This window comes from Chiloscyllium punctatum, chromosome 31 (genome assembly GCF_047496795.1).
Source record: "Chiloscyllium punctatum isolate Juve2018m chromosome 31, sChiPun1.3, whole genome shotgun sequence".
Taxonomy (NCBI): Eukaryota; Metazoa; Chordata; class Chondrichthyes; order Orectolobiformes; family Hemiscylliidae; genus Chiloscyllium; species Chiloscyllium punctatum.
The window spans coordinates 65,181,179-65,203,897 of NC_092769.1; the positions used below are offsets into that span (position 1 = coordinate 65,181,179).

Genomic DNA, 22,719 nt, shown 5'->3' on the forward strand with positions numbered 1-22,719 from the left:
GATGAGAGGAGAAAGGTTTAAAAAGGATACGAGGGGCAAATCCTTTCACACAGGGAGTGGTTTGTGTGTGGAATGAACCTCCAGAGGAATGGTGAATGCGGGTGCAGTTATAACATTTTAAAAGACATTTAGGTAAGTAAATGACTAAGAGATATTTGGAGAGCTATGGGCAATTTCATGCAGAGGGTGGTGCGTGTATGGAATGAGCTGCCAGAGGAAGTGGTGGAGACTGGTACAATTGCAACATTTAAAAGGCATCTGGATGGGTATGTGAATAGAAAGGGTTTGGAGGGATATGGGCCAGGTGCTGGCAGGTGGGATTAGATTGGGTTGGGGGACAGACAGGTTGGACCGAAGGATCTGTTTCTGTGCTGTGTGACTCTGTGACTCTGATTGTAGGCAGGTGAGACTAGTTTAGTTTGGGACTATGGTTGGCATAGACTGTTTGGATCAAAGAGTCTGTTTCCTTGCTGTATGACTCTATTTATCAATATATAAAGGAAAAAGTGCAATGTATAATTGAAAGACAGCTGCTGAAGCGGCCCTCATTTGGCAGGAGTGTTTCTGAAGCCTTTCATCTGTATGTTAATCAAGTCCATGTGCAGGGTATTGCACGAGTGATCACTTGGCAGATCCCTTGGAATAGCTGCAGGCCTGGCTCAATCCCAGAATAAGAAAGCTGTTAGGATACGAGACAGATAGCCAAGTTAAATCAGCCCCTGTATTCTGGTATTCACAACACAGTAAAACAAAACTCAGTGACTCTCAGAATTGACCCCAACGGTTTCTAATCAGACGTTTTGCATAACCGGTCCCAGATGTTGTGAATAATTGGTACTAGACACCAAGTTTATAGCACAAACAAACAAATTAAGAAATAGTTGCTTTCTCAGAGCAAAGATAAACAACAAGATAGCCTAATTAATATCTGTATTTAGACCCAGTTTACTTTGGTTCTCGCCCTCCACTTTCACAAAGGCAGACAGACAAGCTCACAGTTAAGGGATAAATCAAAAGAAAAAAATTAAATGACTTGGCCGGTTCATTTGAACAGATACCATGATCATGACATTACAGTCACATGGAATTATACCTTGCTGGGTTTCTGAAGATAGGCAAAAGTGAGGACTGCAGATGCTGGAAGCCAGAGTCTAGATTAGAGTAGTGCTGGAAAAGCACTGCGAAGGATGCAAATTACTTCCAGTAGACTCTGAGAAACATTCGCTTAATATTTGGGTGGCTCAATGGTTAGCACTGCTGCCTCACAGCACCAGGGACCTGGGTTCGATTCCAGCCTCGGGTGACTGTCTGTGTGGAGTTTGCAAATTCCCTTGTCTGTGTGGGTTTCCTCCGGGTGCTCCGGTTTCCTCCCACAATCACAAAGGATGAGCAGGTTAGGTGAATTGGCCGTGCTAAATTGCCCGTAGTGTCCAGGGTTGTGTAGGCCAGGTGCATTAATTGGGGGTAAATGTAGGGGAATAGGTCTGGGTGGGTTACTCTTCGGAGGGTCAGTGTGGACTTGTTGGACCGAAGGGCTGGTTTCCATACTGTAGGGAATCTAATTGTAATACTTAGTTCAGAGAACGGAATCTGTTATTTGAGTAAATTAATGACGGGAGGATAAGCAGGAGCAATTAAATCTCTGTCCTTCTGTAGATTTAAGCTTTGCTTTCGTTTTGTCGGATTGAGAGTTTTCTCTTTCTGAGAGTTCTGTCATCTGTTTGAATGTAATGCACATCCGGAACTGAAATGTCTACGGTGTTCTTTGAACAAGCATCAACCTTCCATAAGATCCAGGCCTGGCCTCAAACAGATATCAGTTTGTTTGTTTTCCTCTTTTTTTTCCAAAACAAACTGCTGCGCACAGTCCAAAGGCAAATCTGCGAGGGATCTCAGAAAATAGAACAAATGAAAACGGGGTTGGAAAGGCTGGTCGAGTTAAGAGTGAAGTCAATGAAAGGTGAAGGAGGTTGAAGAGGGCGAGTAAACCCAAACAAAATCCAAATTCCACATCAGTTGTTGGCCAGTGAGGGGTAGCCTGCCTGTGTGAGTTTTCAGTGAACTCTCATAAAAGATACCCATACTCTCAGAGATTTGCAGGAAAGCCCTTGTAAATCTCTTGCCGCCTAATTCAGCAACAGAGACTGGTCTATTAAGACATCAACCCCCCCCCCCCCCCCCCCCGGCACAGTAGATTTTGGGGCTGGCCGTGGGATGTGATGAATCGGCGGTCGAATAGTCAGCCCAAATGATAACTAGTCAGGCAAAGCAATGTGGCCAGTGAGCAAGAGACAAGCCCACGGGACAGCAGGAAGTGGCGAGAGAGGGGAATGATTTGGAAGGTGATTTCACTAAAGGAAAGTCACAGGTGGATGTAGGATCAACAAGACTCAAATGTTACACTGTATCTGGGTAAGTCATAGAATGCTCACACAGAAGGAGGTCATTTGGCCCGTGGTCTCTGTGTTGGAGTTTTGTAGGTTTTCTCGTCAGCCTTGCCCACTTGCCTCCCAACTCAGCCCACCCCTCAGCCCACTTTCATAGTTTCATCATCATGAAAGCAGGAGTAGGCCATTTGGCCCATCGAACCTGCTCCACCATTTATTCAGATCAGGACTGATCTATCCATCCCCCCGACCAGGCAAAAACCCATCCGACTGTGTCTTGAATATATTTAATGAAGCTGCCTCTACTGCTTCCTTGGGCAGAGATTTCCATAGATTCGCTACACTCTGGGAAAAGCAGTTCCTCCTCCTCTCTGTCCTAAATCTACTCCCCCTAATCTTGAAGCCATGTCCCCTAGTCCTAGTCTCACCCACCAGCAGAAACAACTTGCCTGCCTCTACCTTCTCTATCCCTTTCATAATTTTATATGTTTTTCTAAGATCTCCTCTCTTCTAAATTCAAGTGAGCACAGTGCCAGGCGGCTCAACGCTCCTCATAGGGTAATCCCCTCATCTCCGGAATCAACTTGGTGAACCTCCTCTACATCACCTCCAAAGCCAGTATATCCTTCCTTAAATAAGGAGACCAGAACAGCACAGAATACTCCAGGTGTGGCCTCACCAACACCTTGTACAATCGCAGCTCTTAAATTCAATCCCTCTAGCAATGAAAGCTAATATTCTGTTTGTCTTCCTGATTACCTGTTGCACCTGCAAATCAAATTTTAGTGATTCATGTACGAGCTCTCCTAAGTCCCGCTGCACAACAGCATGCTGCAGTCTTTCACCATTTAAATAATACTCTGACCTACTATTTCTACTTCCAAAGTGAATAACCTCACATTTACCAACATTGTACACCACCTGCCAGACCTGTGCCCGCTCGCACTGCATCTAAATCCCTCTGCAGATCCTCCGCATCTCCTGTACAGTTTGCCTTTCCACTCAATTCAGTGTCATCAGCAAACTTGGATACGTTCCACTCGGTCTTCTCTTCCAAAGCATTTATATATATCAGGAACAGTTGCGGGCGCAACGCTGACCCCTGTGATACCCCGCTCACCACTTATTTCCAACCAGAGAAACACCCATTTATCCCAACTCTCTGTTTTCTATTGGTTAACCAGTCCTCTATCCATGCTGGTACATTCCCCTCTACTCCATACATTCTTATCTTAGGAGTGAGTCTTTTATGTGGCACCTTATCAAGCGCCTTCTGGAATCCAAGTATACAACATCCACCTGTTCCCCTCAATTAACCGCGCTTGTTACATCCTCAAAGAACTCCAGTAAGTCTGTCAAAAACGACCTTCCCTTCCTGAATCCATGCTGCATCTGCCTGATGGAACCCTTTCCATCCAGATGCCTCACTATTTCTTCCTTGACAATAGCCTCCAGCATTTTCCCGATGACAAATGTTAAGCTAACTGGTCTATAGTTACCTGCCTTTTGCCTACACCCTTTTTTAAACAGCGGCACGACATTCGCTGCCATCCAGTCCACTGGGACCTGCCCGGAGTCCACCAAAATTTGGTATATTACCACCAACACAACGACAATAACTTCTGTCATTTCTTTCAGCACCCTGGGATGCATTCCATCAGGACCAGGGGACTTATCTACCTTTAGATCTTCAAATTTGCTCAGCACTACCCCTTTAGTGATAACTATTGAATTGAGGTCCTCCCCTTCCATCGTATCCTTAACATCATTCTTTGGCATGTTAGCCACTGTTAAGACGGACGCAAAATAGTTATTCCACTCCTCAGCCGTTTCAGCATTACCCAATATTAATTCCCTTTTCTCATCCTGCAAGGGACTTACATCCACTTTAGCCAGCCTTTTCCATTTTATGTATTTATAAAAACCTTTCCTACCTGTTTTTATATTCTGTGCTAGTCTGGATTCATAATCTATCTTTCCTTTCCTTTCGTTGTTGCTTGCTTCGTGGATCTTTGTTGCTTTTTAAAGTTTTCCTAGTCCTCCTGTTTCCCACTAGTCTTGGCTACTTTGTAGGCCTGAGCTTTGAGTTGGATGCCTCCCTTTATTTCCTTGGTTATCCAAGGTTGGCTCTTCCCACCCTTGCTATCACTGCTTTTGACTGGAATACACTTGCCTTGAGCACTGTGACAACTCTCTTTGAAAGTCCTCCACTGTTCCTCAACGGCCCATCATATAACTTGCATTCCCTGTCCAATTTAGCCAACTTCTTCCTCATCCCATTACAGTCTCCCTTGTTTAAGCATAGCTCCCCTGGTTTTAGGTGATACTATTTCACCGTCCATTTGTATTCGATCATACCGTGATCACTTGAGGATCCTTAACTAGGGCATCATTCATTTTACTTGTCTCATTACATAGGACCCAATCTAAGATTGCACGCTGTCTTGTAGGTTCACTAAAATGCTGTTCAAGAAAGTTATCATGGATGAGTTCTATGAATTCCTCTTCAAGACTCCCTCTACTGACTTGATTTGGCCAATCAGTGTGCATGTTAAAGTCCCCCATGACTACTGCCATTCTATTCTCACATGCATCAGATACTTCTTGACTGAATGCCTGTACCACTGTAGCATTATTATTGGGTGGCCTATAGACTACTCCCACCAGTGACTTCTTCCCCTTACTATTCCTGATCTCCACCCAAATGGATTCAACATTTTGCCCCTTAGATCCCATATCGTCTCTCCCTATCGCCTTAATCTTATCCTTAATTAAGAGCATGACCCCACCTCCCTTACCTTCCTAATTACCTGATGCCCTTAATTCCCAGTCATCTGCACTCTTCAACCACGTTCTGTCATGACAATGACATCATACCCCTTTGTACTGATTTGCATAACAAGTTCATCAACTTGTTTTGAATATTACGGGCGTTCAGATAAAGTGCCCTTATAATCATTGTCTCTTTAGAATCTATGCTTTAGCTCTGTAAATTTCTTCTTTTCAAGCATTTAGCCCGTTCTCTGTTGGAAGTCTGAAATGTTGAACTTATCTCTTCTGCTCACTCCGAGTTTACATACCTGTGGCCCATCCATCATCCTGGTAAATCCGGACCAGATAAAATACTGGGTGCTCGCGGAGTGAATACTAGTGCACGTGACTTGTGGTGAACTCGTAGTGTTGAAAAATTAGGAACAGAGACAAATGTGTGGTTTAACATGTGGAAATGTTGGCAGGCTACAAATTAGATGGGCACGTTTTTATTGATTCTTTCTTTTGGCACTGTATTTTGTGTGGCTTAGCTTGCACTTGAGAAATCCTTTTATTTATTCTTTCCTTGAATGTGAAAAGGCAAATGTTGATTGCCCAGTCCTTATTTTGCCCTGAGATGGTGCTGGCTAACTGTCTACTTAAACTTCCGCAGTCCTTGTGTTGTGGCTACACTCACAATACTTCGTGGGTGAGAGTTCCAAGCTTCTGACCCAGTGACAGTAAAGGGACCAGCAATATAGTTCCAAGTCAGGTTGGTGCGTGGCTTGGAGGGGAGCTTACAGGTGACAGTATTCCAATGCACCTGCTGCCCTTGTCCTTCTCAGTGGCACAGATCGTGGGCTTGGAAGGTGCTGTTGCAGGAGCCTTGGTGAGTTGCAGCAGTGCACACTGTTGGCGGTACACACTGCTGCGACTGAGGGTTGATGGTGCAGGGGGTTGATGTTGGAGGTGGTGGATGTAGTGCCAGTCAAGTGAGCTGTTTTATTCTGGAGGACGTCGTGCTTCTTGAGTGTTGTTGGAGCTGCACCCATCTGGGCAAGTGGGGAGTGTTCTATCATATTTATGCCTCGTAGATAGTGGGTGGGTTTTTGAGGAGACTGGAGGTGACTTCAGCACGACAGAATTGCCAACCTCTGACCTGCTGTTGTAAAGAGTGATAACCCTCGGGATGTTGATAGTTATAAAGAGCTTACCGTGCAGTGAAAGTGTAGGGCTGGCCCATGGTGCATCACTGATAATACACTGCGGTTACCCCTGTCCCCATCCAACAGCCAGTGTCTCCACGCAAAAGTCCCGCAGCCATGCCAGGAGAAGCGAATACTATTGGAGCTGTCTGTAAGAGACACATACTGGCGGAGCCTATGTGAAATTCTACCCGAGTCTGACAAAGATCCGAGGACTAGTTTTTTTCATTTCCTGATAAACTCTGCCTTTTCTTTATGGCACTCTGTGAACACTGACTCACACACTGACAGAGCCTCTGGCGATCGGTGACTCAAACTGATATTTTACTTGGCAAACACCTACATTGATATAGCACTCAATATACACTCCCAGAGCCAGGGGGTCATGTTAACCTTTTACAAGATGCTGGATGAAGTGTCATATGCAGTTCTGAGTACTGCACTTTGACACTGGAGAGAGTAAAGATGAGATTCACCAGATTGCTGCAGGGATGGACAATTCTAGTTTGAGCAGAGAGTTGAGAAGTTTGGGACCGTTCTGCTGGAAACCAGAGCACCCGGAGGAAACCCACGCAGACACGGGGAGAATGTGCAAACTCCACACTGACTGTCGTCTGCTGGAACCGAGCCTATGTCCCTTGCGCAGCGAGGCAGCGGTGCTGGCCACTGATCTTGTGCTGCTGTTCCAGAAAGTTAGGGGTCAGGATTTTGGGATCTGTTTCGCCATTGGTCACCTGGGTGGCAGTAGGTCCAGAAAAGGTGGTCTGTGAGGAAGGACCGCGTTTGTGATGTTGTGACCAGCTGGGTAATTTCACTGTCCTTTTTCATTCTTTAGGTGTGCCTGTTGTACCGGGCACTTCAACGCCCATTACATCACTGACAGAGGCCCAAGAATTTGCTAACACCTACGGCTACCCGATCATCTTTAAGGCTGCTTATGGAGGTGGTGGCAGAGGAATGCGAGTGGTCCGCAGCTATGAGGTAAGCAGACATGAGGCTTCAAGGAAGGCTTTTATGGGTTCAGCATCTCCTCCGTGCCTTGAGAATTAATTTGATTTAAAGTGAGCGCTGTCGGACTCTGGATGCCGTGTCGCATTGTTGCACTTTGTGCACCCTCGATCCAGACCTGTGCATTAATGAATCCAGGCATCTAGCAGACGCCGGTTTCTTATCACCCACGATCACAGCAAAGTTGCAGTGCAGGAGGAGGGAGGCTCTTCAGCCCATCGTGACTGCACTGACTCTGTGAAGGAGTGGTTCACCTAAAATGCCACTCCCTCGCCTTCTCCTCATAACCCTTGAGCATCCTACCTTTTCGGGTCATGGTCTCACTCCTTTCTGAATGCTTCCCTTGAAACTGCCTCTGCCACCCTCTCAGGTGGTACATTCTAGACCCTAGCTGCAAATGTGTTGCTGGAAAAGCGCAGCAGGTCAGGCAGCATCCAAGGAACAGGAGAATCGACGTTTGGGGCATCAGCCCTTCATTCTAGACCCTAACCAGGCGAAGAAGCGGCTTCTCGTATCACTTCTGCTTTTTGTATAAACCGAGGGACAGTAGTAGGCCATTCAGCCCCTTGAACCTGCTGTGCGTTCAGTATGCTGGTGGCTGATCTGTGGCCTAACTCTATATGTCTGTCTTGGGCCTATATACCTTGATGCCCTTTGCTTAATAAAAATTTGTCTATCTCAGAAATTAAATTTAACAATTGAATTCGCATTGACTGCCCATTTGAGGAAGAGAGCTCCAAACCCCCACTACTGTTCTGTGCGGAGATGTGCTTTGTAACATCCCTCCTGAATGGCCTGGCCTCATTCGTAGACTGTGCCCCTGGTTTGAGAATGAGTGGAAATAGTTTATCTTTATCGACCTTGTCTTTCCCTGTTAATATCTTGAATGATTCAAGGCGATGGGCCAAGTGTTGGAAAGTGGAATTTGTGTAGACAGGTCAGCACAGATTTGTATTCATAACCTGTTAACAAGCTGAAGACTTCGATTAGGTTTCCCCTTAACCTTCTAAATTCTAGAGAATAAAGCTTAATTTGTCTGTGCTGTCCTTATAATTTACCCACTGAAGTCTAGGCACCATGCTTGTAAACTGACGTTGAACTCCCTCCAGGGCCAAAACATCCCTCCTAAGGTGTGGTGCCCAGATCTGCTCCCAGTACTTTAGGTGGGATCTGACTGGAGTTGCTTTCAATCAGCTTCCTCTACTTCTTGGAACCGTTTGTCCCGATTCACTTTGTCCGGACTCCTCATGATTTTGAACACCTGTATCATATCACCTCTCAGCCTCCTCTCTTCCAAGGAAAATCGACCGATCGTCTTCAGTCTGACTTCATAACTGAAGTCACTCATCTCTGGACCCATTCTCGTGAGTCTTTTCCACACCCTCTCCAATGCCTTCAGCTCCGTTCCTAAAGTATGGAGCCCAGAGCTGGCTGCAATACTTCACTGGAAGTCAAACTAATATCTTACTCAAGATCAAATGCAAGCTCCTTTTTCTCGTGCTGTACGCTGCTATTGATAAAGCTTAAGATGCTGTTTGCTTTGTCAACTACTCTGAACTTGTCCTGCCTTTTTGAATGGCTTATGCAAATCTACATGCAGATCTCTATGCTCCTGCACTCCCTTTAGAGTTGTACCCTTTATTCGATGTTATTTTTCTATGTCCTTCCTACCAAGGTTAATCGGTATATTTCTCTGCCACTTGCCCCATTGTTCCCGTCTGCCATCTTGTTTTTATCCTGTCAAAGTTTTACATTGTCGACATGGCTGTTCACAATGCTTCAGAGTTTTGTATTATCTCCAGACTTTGAAATTGTGCCATGTACGCCAGGTCTAATTTGTTAATTATATATGGAAGAGGAAAGATCCCAGTGCTGGCCTCTTAGCAACTTCACAACGAACCTTTCTTTGGCCTGAAAAAGGGTCATGAGTTATTATTTTGTGTTTCCTATTAGTCATGGAATCATACAGCATGGAAATTGACCCTTTGGTCCAACAAGTTCATGCTGAACATAATCCCAAACTAAGCTCGTCCCACCTTTCTGCTCCTGGCCTATAACCCTCCAAACCTCTCCTATTTATGGTCTTATCCAATTGACTTTTATATGTTGTAACGGTTCCCACATTCACTACTTCCTCAGGAAGTTCATTGCACACATGAGCCACCCTCCATATAAAAATATTGCCCCTCTTGTCCTTTTTAAAACTCTCTCCTCTCACCTTAAAAATGTGCACCCTAGTCTTGAAATCCCTCACACCTGCCACGAATCTAGTATGATTTGGAGATGCCGGTGCTGGACTGGGCTGTACAAAGTTAAAAATCACACCACACCAGGTTATAGTCCAACAGGTTGTGGACTCCACAACCACCTGATGAAGGAGCGACGCTCTGAAGTTAAACCTGTTGGACTATAACCTGTTGGACTATATTAAACCTGCTTCCAGTTAAACCTGTTGGACTATAACCTGGTGCTGTGTGATTTTTAACTAATCCGGTTGGCAGTCAGTTTCGTATCCGGGTTGCTCCTGTCTGTTTTACTCCATGAGAATGACAAGGGCTTAAGATAGCAGACACTTCTTAGACTCCACTAGTGTTTGCTGTTTCCTGAGAGACGTAGTGAGTGAGTTACCCTGCCTCAATCCTACACGCACCCTGCGTGCTCCTCACTGCCACTGAGTTCCTGTGTCTCATGGAAGCTTGCAATAGGTCATTCTGCCCTTTGACTGGTGCTGGTTCTCAGAAGGAACACATGCTTTAGTTCTGACCACCTCCAGCCCAGCCCCCTTCCACTTATACCACCCTACTTTTTATCTGTAACTCTGTCCATACGTCCTTTATCATTCATCATCCGGCACCATTTGAACTTACTCCTAGAAAATCTTTCAGAATCATTTTCCACAGGCACTCCTGATCCCGGGCAACTCTCGGGAAAGCCTTTCTGCCTTCCACATTTGCTCTCTCGACTTTTCACCAATGATTTTTAGACCCCTCACCTAGTGGACAGTGAGGAAGGTTTTCAGAAATGGCAGCAGGACCCTGAACAGCTTGGGAAGTGGGCCGAGAAATGGCAGTTGGAGTTTAATATAGGCAAGTGTGAGGTCTAGCATTTTTGGAAAGTCAAATCAAAGTTGAAGTTTCATGGTGAATGATAGGCCCTTAAGGAGTGTAGTGGGACAGAGGGACCTTGGAGTTCAGGTTCATGGTTCTCTGAAAGTGGAGTCACAGATAGACAGGGCAGTGAGGAAGGCTTTTGGCCTCCATCAGTCAGGGCCTTGAGGACTGAAGTTGGGAAGGTATGTTGCAGTTGTACAGGACGTTGGTGAGGCCACACTTGGAGTATTGTGTTCAGTTTTGGTCCCCGTGCGATAGGAAGGATGTTATTAAACTGGAAAGAGTGCGGAAGGAATTTACAAGGATGTTGGCAGGACCCGAGGGACTGAGTTATAGGGAGAGGTTGGACAAGCGAGGACTTTTTCCTTTGGAGCGTAGGAGACTGAGGGGGGACCTTTATAGAGGTGTATAAGAGGCATGGACAGAGTGAATGTACCCAGTCTTTTCCCCAGGGTTGGGGAATCGAGGACGAGAGGGCATCAGTTTAAGGTGAGAGGGGAAAGAATAAAAGGGAACCCGAGGGGTAACTTTTTTACACAGAGGGTGGTACGCAGATGGAATGAGCTGCCAACGGAAATGGTTGAGGCGGGTACATTAACAACATTTAAAAGGCATTTGGACAAATACATGGATAGGAAATGTTTTGAAGGACATGACCAAGTGTAGGGAAATGGGGTTAGCGTGGATGGACATTTTGGTCAGCATGGACCAGTTTGGGCGAGGGGCCTGTCTCCGAGCTGTAGGACCCTATTACTCTGTTTATTGACTGCAACCCCATGAGGGGTTTTTCTCTCCCTCTCCTCCAGCGAAACCTCTAATCCTCTTGAGGACCTCTATTCTGTCACCTCTTAATCTTTTGAGAAGAATAGACTGAACTTTCCCAGTCTCGTGACAGTGGTGTCTCATCCTTGGGAACATCCTGATGAACTCCTCTGATCTCTTTCTGAGGCCCTTCTCACTTGCCTGAAGCGTGTGGCCCAGAATTGTCCACAGTACTCTAAACCTGAGATTTTATAAAGTTCTAGATGAGTGCCTCAATTTGTAAATTCATTTCACCATCTCTTTAACTTGCCATGTCCATTTTTTAAGGGTTTATATGCGTGGACATTGGTTTCTCTGCTTAAAATTATGCTTTTTTGGTATCTTACCTTTTTCTGTTCATTCTCTCAAAGTGAGTCATTTCACAAGTCTTAGCATTCAGCTCACTTCACTTTGCTTTGTCCACTCCCAGTGCTCTGGTTTCCTCCCATAATCCAAAGATGTACAGGTTGTGTGAATTGGCCGTGCTAAATTGCCCATAGTGCTAGGTGCAATAGTCAAGGGTAAATCAGGAAAGGGGAATCGGTCTGGGTGGGTTACTCTTTGGAGGGTTGGAGTGGACTTGTTGGGCTGAAGGGCCTGTTTCCAAACTGTAGGGAATCTAATCTAATCTAACCCTACTGTCCGTCATTCTGAAGCTTGTTACTATTCTTAACATTATCTTGTACTTTCATAATTTGGTATCATCCACTGACTTTACGAGCTGCTCCCTGCATCCAAGGCTAAATTGTTTGTGAATATTCATTTGTGAAGTATTGTAACCAAAGCTTTGGGGAACACCACTGCAGCCCTGCCCCTGGTCTGGAAAAATCCACCATCACCCACTGTCTCCTGTCACTTTTGCTTTACTTCTATGAGTTTCCATTTTAATTTGAAAAGCCTCTCCTGTGGCACTTTGCCGAATGCCTTCCAAAGGTCCATGTATGCAACATCTACTCCATTAACGTTGATTTCACTTCTGCGTCCCTACAGTTACTATCCCCTGGTTCTCGATCTCTCTGTCTGAATGGGCACAGTTTCTCCTGAGCTAAATTGCCTTGATCCTTTGAGTTTTTGGTCCTCTCGTCCTTCTCTTCCCCACGCAGAGCAGCTCCCAACTAATATGGTTTGTAACTGAAGACCCTTCTCTCTGGAACCAGAATCAAGGCCTCAGTGCAGTAGGGACGAGGCAGCAGATCTGTGCAGCTCTGTGCTGGGCCTCACCTGAGAGTGGCACAGGTAAACCGAGGCAGAAAATGCTGCACTGATTTGACAGTGTCCTCACATCAGTAACATGAAAAGCAGTGGTTGGAGACCTTGACACTTCATTTTTCCCGCAAGTTATTCCTAACAAATTTGATTCAGTTTGCTGTGCTTCTGCAATGTTGGCAGAATGCACTTATAGCTTGCCCCATGTCCTCACCTCCCACTTCCATGGTAGCACTTGGCCCTTTTGAAAGCTATGTACTTCTAACACTCCCACTCCCTAATAGAACCTTCCAAGTTGGCTGACCCAGAGTCACAGAATCACCATGGTACAAAAGGAGGCCATTCAGCCCATCGTGCCTCCATTGGCTCTATCCCCCAGTGCCAATCTTCTGCCTTTTCCCTGCACACCATCATATCTGAATAAACATCCTCCTTGAACGCATCATTTGAATCTGCCTCCGTCACATTTCCAGACTCTAACTACTCGCTGAGTAAAAACGTCCCTTTTCGAGTCACCCTTGCTTTGTAATTGCACCAGTAACCTTGTCCAGCTCCTACAGTCTTGTCAGCACAACCTACCCTTTCTATGGTCCCTGTGTGCCACAGTGGCCCTCACTTCTGTCCTCCAGAACATCAGGCCTCGTTTATTAGATTAGATGAGATTACTTACAGTGTGGAAACAGGCCCTTCGGCCCAACAAGGGGATGGGGAGCAGCCTGAAGTCGTGGTCCATATTGGCACCAATGACATAGGTAGGAGGAGGGCTGAGGATGTTAGACAGGCTTTTAGGGAGCTAGGTTGGAAGCTCAGAGTTAGAACGAACAGAGTTGTTGTCTCTGGTTTGTTACCCGTGCCACGTGATAGAGAGTCGAGGAATAGGGAGAGAGAAGAGTTAAATGCGTGGCTACAGGGATGGTGCAGGAGGGAGGGATTTCGGTACTTGGATAACTGGGGTTCTTTCTGGGGAAGGTGGGACCTCTATAAACAGGATGGTCTGCACCTGAACCTGAGGGGCACCAGTATCCTTGGGGGGAGGTTTGCTAGTGCTCTTGGGGGGGGTTTAAACTAACTCTGCAGGGGCATGGGAACCCAGACTGTAGCTTTAGGGTGCAGGACCTGGAGTGTAGGGAGGTTAGGAATATGGCATCAATCTTAAAGGAGGGTGCCTGTAAACAGAAGAGTGGCTTGAAGTGTGTATACTTTAATGCCAGAAGTATACGAAATAACGTAGGTGAACTCGCAGCGTGGGTTGGTACCTGGGACTTCGATGTTGTGGCTATTACGGAGACGTGGCTAGATCAGGGACAGGATTGGCTGTTGCAGGTTCCAGGGTTTAAATGTTTTAGTAGGGTCAGAGGTGGGGGCAAAAGAGGGGGGGGTGTGGCTTTGCTTGTCAAAGATAGTATTACAGCGGTGGAAAGGAAGATGGACGAAGATTTGCCATCTGAGGTAGTTTGGGTTGAGGTTAGGAATAGGAGAGGTGAGGTCACCCTGTTAGGAGTCTTTTACAGGCCTCCTAATAGTCCTAGAATCGTTGAAGAAAGGATTGCGAAGATGATTCAGGAGAAGAGTGACACTAATAGGGTGATTGTTATGGGAGACTTTAACTTTCCTGATATTGATTGGGAAAGCTATAGCTCAAGTTCGTTAGATGGGTCAGTGTTTGTGCAATGTGTGCAGGAGAGTTTCCTGACACAATATCTAGATAAGCCAACAAGAGGTGAGGCCATACTGGATTTGGTTCTGGGTAACGAACCAGGCCAGGTATTAGAACTAGAGGTAGGTGAGCACTTTGGGGACAGTGACCACAATTCGGTGATTTTTACTCTAGTGATGGAGAGGGATAAGTGTGTACTACAGGGCAAGAGTTATAGCTGGGGGCAGGGAAATTATGATGCGTTGAGGCATGACTTAGGATGTGTGGATTGGAAAAGTAGATTCCAAGGCAAGAGCGTAATTGATATGTGGAACTTGTTCAAGGAGCAACTATTGAGTGTCCTTGATAAGTACGTACCTATCAGGCAGGGAGGAAAGGGTCGTGTGAGGGAGCCGTGGTTTAATAAGGAGTTGGAATCCCTTGTTAAATGGAAGAGGGCGGCCTTTGTAAAGATGAGGCGTGAAGGTTCAATAGGGGCAATTGAGAGTTATAAGGTAGCCCGGAAGGACCTGAAGAGAGAGCTAAGAGCAGCAAGGAGGGGACATGAAAGGTCCTTAGTTGGTAGGATTAGGGAAAACCCTAAGGCTTTCTATAGGTATGTTAGGAATAAAAGAATGACTAGGGAAGGAATAGGTCCAATCAAGGATAGTAATGGGAAGTTGCGTGTGGAGGCTGAAGAGATTGGGGAGGCACTGAATGAATACTTTTCGTCAGTATTCACTCAGGAACAGGACATTGTTGTCGATATGAATACTGAGGCACGAATAAGTAGAATGGATGGCTTTGAGATATGTAGAGAAGAGGTGTTGGAAATTCTGGCAAGGGTGAAAATAGATAAGTCCCCTGGGCCTGATGGCATTTATCCTAGGATTCTCTGGGAAGCAAGGGAGGAGATTGCAGAGCCATTGGCCTTGATTTTTGTGTCCTCTTTGTCGACAGGAGTAGTGCCAGAGGACTGGAGGCTAGCAAACGTGGTTCCCTTGTTCAAGAAGGGGAGTAGGGATAATCCTAGTAACTATAGGCCAGTGAGTCTCACTTCTGTTGTGGGCAAAGTCTTAGAGAGAATTGTAAGGGATAGGATTTATGCACATCTGGATAAGAATGATGTGATCAAGGATAGTCAGCATGGTTTTGTGAAGGGCAGGTCGTGCCTCACAAACCTTATTGAATTCTTTGAGAAGGTGACTAAGGAGGTAGATGAGGGGAAAGCGGTAGATGTGGTATATATGGATTTTAGTAAGGCGTTTGATAAGGTCCCCCATGGTAGGCTACTGCAGAAAATACAGAGATATGGCATTGAGGATGAGTTGGAGGTTTGAGTTAGGAATTGGCTGGCTGGAAGAAGACAGAGGGTAGTAGTTGATGGCAAAGGTTCATCTTGGAGTGCCGTCACTAGCGGTGTTCCGCAAGGATCTGTTTTGGGACCATTGCTGTTTGTCATTTTTATAAATGACCTGGAGGAAGGGTTAGAAGGTTGGGTGAGCAAGTTTGCGGATGATACGAAAGTCGGAGGAGTTGTAGACAGTGAGGAAGGATATGGCAGGTTACAGCGGGATATAGAGAAGCTGCAGAGCTGGGCAGAAAGGTGGCAAATGGAGTTCAATGTAGCTAAGTGTGAAGTGATTCACTTTGGTAAGAGTAATAAAAAGATGGATTACTGGGCTAATGGTAGACTACTTGGTAGTGTGGAAGAGCAGAGGGATCTTGGTGTCCATGTACACAGATCTCTGAAAGTTGCCACCCAGGTAAATAGTGCAGTGAAGAAGGCATATGGCGTACTGGCTTTTATTGGTAGAGGAATTGAGTTCCGGAGTCCTGAGGTCATGCTGCAGTTGTATAAGACTCTGGTGCGGCCGCATCTGGAATATTGTGTGCAGTTTTGGTCGCCATACTATAGGAAGGATGTGGAGGCACTGGAACGGGTGCAGAGGAAGTTTACCAGGATGTTGCCTGGTATGGTAGGAAAATCCTATGAGGAAAGGCTGAGGCACTTGGGGTTGTTTTCATTGGAGAAAAGAAGGTTTAGGGGTGATTTGATAGAGGTGTACAAGATGATTAGGGGGTTAGATAGGGTTGACAGTGAGAACCTTTTTCCACGTATGGAGTCAGCTATTACAAGGGGGCATAGCTTTAAATTAAGGGGGGGTAGATATAGGACTGATGTTAGGGGTAGGTTCTTCACTCAGCGAGTCGTAAGTTCATGGAATGCCCTGCCAGTAGCAGTAGTGGACTCTCCCTCTTTATGGGTATTTAAGCGGGCATTGGATAGGTATATGGAGGATAGTGGGTTAGTGTAGGTTAGGTGGGCTTTGATCGGCGCAACATCGAGGGCTGAAGGGCCTGTACTGCGCTGTAATGTTCTATGTTCTATGTTCTAAGTCCACACCGATCCGCCGAAGCGCAACCCACCCAGACCCATTCCCCTACATTTATCCCTGCACCTAACACTAAGGGCAATTTAGCATGGCCAATTCACCTGACCTGCACATTTTTGGACTGTGGGAGGAAACCCACGCAGACACTGAGAGAATGTGCAAACTCCACACAGTCAGTCGCCGGGAATTGAACCTGGGTCTCTGGCGCTGTGAGGCAACCACTGTGTCACCGTGCCGCCCACGGGGGAAGGGAAAGGATGTGGCGGAACTGGGGAAAGGTGTGGGTGTGACCCAACATGGTTGGGTTAAACTGTTGTAATGTGTGCGAGCTGTAAATTTCCTGTCAATGCTGCTCTCTGCAGGAGTTGGAGGAGAACTACCAGCGAGCTTTCTCTGAAGCGCTGTCCGCCTTTGGTAATGGAGCCCTGTTCATCGAGCGGTTCATTGAGAGGCCCAGGCACATCGAGGTCCAGATACTTGGTAAGTCTGCCATTGGAGAAAAGCACAGCAAACGCCAGGAACATTCAGCAGGGCAGGCAGCAGCATCTGTGAAGAGAGGAGCAGTTTGCATTTCCAGTCAGTGAGCTCTCAGCAGGATAACTCCATGTTTTGAACTTTGCACCCCAATCTATGTTGTTGCTAGTTAACTCCTGTTTAATACAGTGCTGCTTGCCAGTGGTTCCACTCATCTCTTCACAGATACTGCCAGACCTGTGGAGCTTCTGTCTTTTTTGTTGGTCACCACCACACTGTGTCGGTTTCACTTTCATCGCTCGCTGAAAGAGCTGTCCATTTAATCTAGTTCTGCCTCCACTTGTTCCCCAGCCCCTGCCAAACTTTCCCTTGTCAGTGTCTACCCATGTCCTTCACTGAACCTGCTCCACATTGCAATCGTTTTCAGTGTGAAAAGGAATCTTTTCATTTCCCCCATGGTTCCTTTGTCAATGCCTTTTAATCTGTCGAGACTTTGTCGCAATCTTGCAACCGCTTCAAGGTGACATGATGACCAATGAGTTGCGTTGGGATGGGGTCTGAACCAGATGATGTCAACGTTCAGACTAGTATCAAGCAAGATTATGGAATAGCCCCCGTGCTGCTTGCTGTCTACCTGATAGTGATCCCACATCCCCAAAGGTCAGTTGCCCTCTAATGTAGGCAAAATATTAAAGATGTTGCCAAACAGAGACCTCGGTGCTAGATGCATAGTTCCTCCAATGTGGAGTCACAGGTCGACAGGGTGGTGAAGAAGGCATTTGGTATGCTTGCCTTCACTGGTCAGTGCATTGAGGACAGGAGAAGGGAGATCATGTTGTGGCTGTACAGGACATTGATCAGGCCACTTTTAGAATACTGCATTCAATTCTGGTCTCCCTACTATGGGAAAACTGTTGTGAAACTTGAAAGGGTTCAGAAAAGATTTACAAGGATGTTGCCAGGGTTGGAGGATTTCAGCTATAGGGAGAGGCTGAATAGGCTGGGGCTTTTTTCCCCTGGAGTGTCGGAGGCCGAGGGGTGACCTTCTAGAGGCTTATAAAGTTGTGAGGGGCATGGTTAGGATAAGTAGACAAATCCTATTTCCCAGAGTAGGGGAGTTCAAAACTAGAGGGCATAGGTTTAAGGTGAGAGGGAAAGGATTTGAGAGAGATCTGAGGGGCAACTTTTTCAAACAGAGGGTGGTGTGTGTATGGAACAGGCTGCCAGAGAAAGTGGTGGACGCTGGTACAATTACAATATTTAAGAAGACAACTGGGTGGGTATATATGAATAGGAAGGAATTGGAGGGATATGGGCCAAATGCTGGCAAATGGGACCAGAGGGGGAGGGGGGCTCAGGGTTGCTTTGTTCTGGACAATGTCTGTAGATCTCCTTGGGTTTGTACCCAATCAGGAAAGTGGGGCTGTGCTATCACGGTCCTGTCGCTGCAGCCGCGAGTGGCAGCAAGAGATGGGCTGCCTTTCTCCTTCCGATGAGTGAGACTAAACGTTAGGCTCCCCCAGCCGCTGAAGCTGTGTCTGTTCTTTCAGGTGATAAATATGGCAATGTGATCCACCTGTATGAGAGAGACTGCTCCATCCAGCGGCGTCACCAGAAGGTTGTAGAGATTGCTCCCGCTGCCCACCTGGACCAGCATCTCCGAGACCGGCTCACCTCCGACGCTGTCAAGCTGGCCAAGCGGGTAAGGGCTGCTCGATTGAACATCCTCACATCTCGGTGCTTTGGTTAAGTGAGCGGGTGGAGGGGTGTTGGCAGGGGATAGCAAGCGTCAGTCACTGCCTGCAGCCCCGTCAAGTGCATTGCGATCGCGGGTTTGACTGACAAGGCGATGACCTAGTGGCATTATTGCTGGGCTCTCAGGTAACATTCTGGGAATCTGGCTTCAATCCCACTGTGGCAACTGGTGGGAATCGAATTCCAGAAAAACTGTGGAATTAAAAGTCTAACGATGGCCATGAATCCATTGCCAATTGTTGGAAAATCCCATCCGGTTCACGTGTGTCCTTTAGGGAAGGAAACTGCCATCCTTATCTGGGCTGGCCTATATGGGACTCCAGACCCACAGGAATGTGCTTGTGTCTTAACTGCTCTCCGAGTTTATTCTGTGAATTTCATGAAAACGCTAAATGGTGAAGGGAATTTATAACAGGTATAATTGGGATGTGAGCAAATTTAAGATCACATAACATGCAGAAAGCTCATAACATGCAAGAAACGCTGGTGTAGCCACTGATGCCCATGAGTGAACAAAAGGAAATTTGGGTAGTCTTGAAACGGGGGTGGGGGGGGTGCCATTTGAGTTTTTGGCAATTCTGTGAAATAAAGATATCAGCTCGATCCACTTCTGCTTTATTGACTCCGCTGAGTGTCCGAATGACGGGTAGTTGATTCCCGTTTTGCGCACTGCACACCTTTCCCCAAAGTTGCCAGCCTCTGATTTCAGGAGATTGCTCATATGCCAACCGGAAAGCAGTTAGGGACAAGGGGTGAGTGATCAGTCGCAGCAATGCTCTCGTGAAAGAATTATGAAGGGAAAAAAACCCCCCAAACTTCACACAGGAGACATGCTGCATCCTCGTTGTTAGTTGCGACTCAGTTGCTCGCTCTCTTGTCTCTGAGTTGGGACTGAGCCCCACTCTGTGGCCTTGTGTGTTGTGCTAAGGGAGTGCTGCACTGTGCTATCATTTCCATGAGTTCATGAATGGAAGCCTTGTCTGCTCCCTCAGATATATAGGTCACTTGCCACTCTGTTGAAGAAGAGCAGGAATGTGCTCCCTCACAGTCAATATGTATCCCTTGATCGGCATCTGAAAGAGATTATCTGGTCAGTGTCTCATCGTTGTGTTTGGGAACCTGCTGTGCAGCAGTTGGTTAACACCACAGGGACCCTCAATAGCTGTAAATCACTGTGGGGCATGCTAACATGCGATAGAAATGCAAGACTTTCTTGCCATACGTGTGCCAAACCTTGAATGTATGGGAGTTATCTCACTTCACATGCTGATTAGATAAAAAGTGTTGAAGCTCTGATGTGGAGGGCTGGGTACTGGGCTGGAACTGCATTAGCAAAGTGTTCATGGTCAAAGTGGAGGCCATTCAAGTGAGGACTGAATGGGAGGAGTCTGGAAGAAGTGAAACCCATTGCTTCTTAGTAACTGATGATGGAACACTATTGGTGTTGTGTGTCAGTTGCCACAAGGTACCTTTTAATTCCGCTACTCATTAAGAAATCGCACAGACAATCAAATCCTGAAACGGTGACTTACATTTTATCGCATGTAGCAACTAAAATAAGACTCTTCAAGTAAGCAAGCCTCATGACCCAACTTCACTATTGTCCAATTGATGGTGGAGTTTAACCATGATTCTAATGAGCAACTTCTGTCTCTGGATGTCCAGCGTTCAGTCCTTGTGTACAGTTCTGCTGCCAAACAATCCAAAAGTTGAATCCTTACAGGATTTTCTCTCTGAAGTTGGTGATGTGAGAGTATTGATGATCCTTTAGATCCATTGATCCAACGCATTGAGTTACTCTTCTGGAATCCTTTTGTCTGTAGCTGTGCCTTCTTGTTGGGAATAGCATCTCTCTTCCTTGTTTCATTCGGTGTCAGCTGTCTGCTCGAAACACAATCTGCCCTGCTTAAGTTCTTCTGCGGGACAATCATTTGTCCTTGGGGCATAAGGCAGCCAGTTATCAAGCAGTTGTTAAAACAATTAGTTTATGTAGCCTTTGATTCCTTTACCCAAGCATGGCTAATTGCTGTTTTGCTGTTAATTCTGGCTCCTGTTACCTCAGAAAACAGTTTATTTTATGAAGAGCTATTGCCAATTCTTTCAATCTCTGAACAGTTATTAAAGTTCTGCAGTGTGGACCAGGCTGTCCTCAGCACTGGCCTTCAGCAGAGGGCTTGGCCTGTAAAATTACACCTGTCAGGCCCTGAAGGGTTAAAAAGAGTCAGAGTTGTACAGCACGGAAGCAGATCCTTCAGTCTATTCTGACCAGATAGCCTAAATTAATCAAGTCCCATTTGCGAGCATTTGGCCCATATCACTCTAAGCCCTTCCTATACATATACCCATCCAGATGCCTTTTAAATGCTGTAATTGTACACAGTCTCCACCATTTCCTCTGGCAGCTCATTCCACTAGGGAAACAGGTCATAGAGTCATAGAGATGTACAGCCTGGTCCAACCCGTCTATGCCGACTAGATATCCCAACCCAATCTAGACTCACCTGCCAGCACCCGGCCCATATCCCTCCAAACCCCTCCTATTCATATACCCATCCAGATGCCTTTTAAATGTTGCAATTGTACCAGCCTCCACCACTTCCTCTGGCAGCTCATTCCATACGCGTACCACCCTCTGTGTGAAAAAGTTGCCCCGAAGGTCTCTTTTATATCTTTCCCCTCTCACCCTAAACCTATGCCCTCTAGTTCTGGACTCCCCGACCCCAGGGAAAAGACTTTGTCTATTTATCCTATCTATGCCCCTCATAATTTTGTAAACCTCTATGAGGTCACCCCTCAGCCTCCGACGCTCCAGGGAAAACAGCCCCAGCCTGTTCAGCCTCTCCCTATATCTCAAACCCTCCAACCCTGGCAACATCCTTCTAAATCTTTTCTGAACCCTTTCAAGTTTCACAACATCTTTCTGATAGGAAGGAGACCAGAATTGGACGCAGTATTCCAACAGTGGCCTAACCAATGTCCTGTACAGTCGTAACATGACCTCCCAACTCCTGTACTCAGTACTCTGACCAATAAAGGAAATCATACCAAACACCTCCTTCACTATCCTATCTACCTGAAACTCCACTTTCAAGGAGCTATAAACCTGCACTCCAAGGTCTGTTTGTTCAGCAACACTTCTAGGACCTTACCATTAAGTATATAACTCCTGCTAAAATTTGCTTTCCCAAAATGCAGCACCTTGCGTTTATCTGAATTAAACTCCATCTGCCACTTCTCAGCCCATTGGCCCATCTGGTCAAGATCCTGTTGTAATCCGAGGTAACCCTCTTCGCTGTCCACTACACCTCCAATTTTGGTGTCATCTGCAAACTTACTCACTGTACCTCTTATGCTCGCATCCAAATCATTTATGTAAATGACAAAGAGTAGAGGACCCAGCACCGATCCTTGTGGCACTCCACTGGTCACAGGCCTCCAGTCTGAAAAACAACCCTCCACCACCACAGTCTGTCTTCTGCCTTTGAGCCAGTTCTGTATCTAAATGGCGAATTCTCCCTGTATTCCGTGAGATCTAACCTTGCTAATCAGTCTCCCATGGGGAACCTTGTCGAACACCTTACTGAAGTCAATATAGATCACATCAACCCTCTGCCCTTATCAATCCTCTTTGTTACTTCTTCAAAAAAACTCAATCAAGTTTGTGAGACATGATTTCCCATGCACAAAGCCATGTTGGCTATCCCTAATCAGTCCTTGCCTTTCCTAATACATATACATCCTGTCCCTCAGGATTCCCTCCAACAACTTGCCCACCACTGAGGTCAGGCTCACCGGTCTATAGTTCCCTGGCTTGTCCTTACTGCCTTTCTTAAACAGAGGCACCACGTTTGCCAACCTCCAGTCTTCCGGCACCTCACCTGTGACTATCGATGATACAAATATCTCAGCAAGAGGCCCAGCAATCACTTCTCTAACTTCCCACAGAGTTCTAGGGTACACCTGATCAGGTCCTGGGAATTTATCCGCCTT

At 46.3% G+C, this 22,719-nt stretch overlaps 1 protein-coding gene across 4 annotated transcripts in view; it reads left to right on the forward strand.

The window, feature by feature from the left end:
- The window catches only part of LOC140457003 (pyruvate carboxylase, mitochondrial-like), a 1,063,875-nt gene that overhangs the window by 63,808 nt on the left and 977,348 nt on the right, over positions 1-22,719 (forward strand). For all 4 annotated transcript variants that reach the window (XM_072550900.1, XM_072550899.1, XM_072550901.1 and 1 more), the window contains 3 exons: positions 7,179-7,324; positions 16,863-16,980; positions 18,525-18,676. In XM_072550900.1, the coding sequence (XP_072407001.1) occupies positions 7,179-7,324; positions 16,863-16,980; positions 18,525-18,676 (416 nt within the window). The remainder of the gene's footprint in view (positions 1-7,178; positions 7,325-16,862; positions 16,981-18,524; positions 18,677-22,719) is intronic.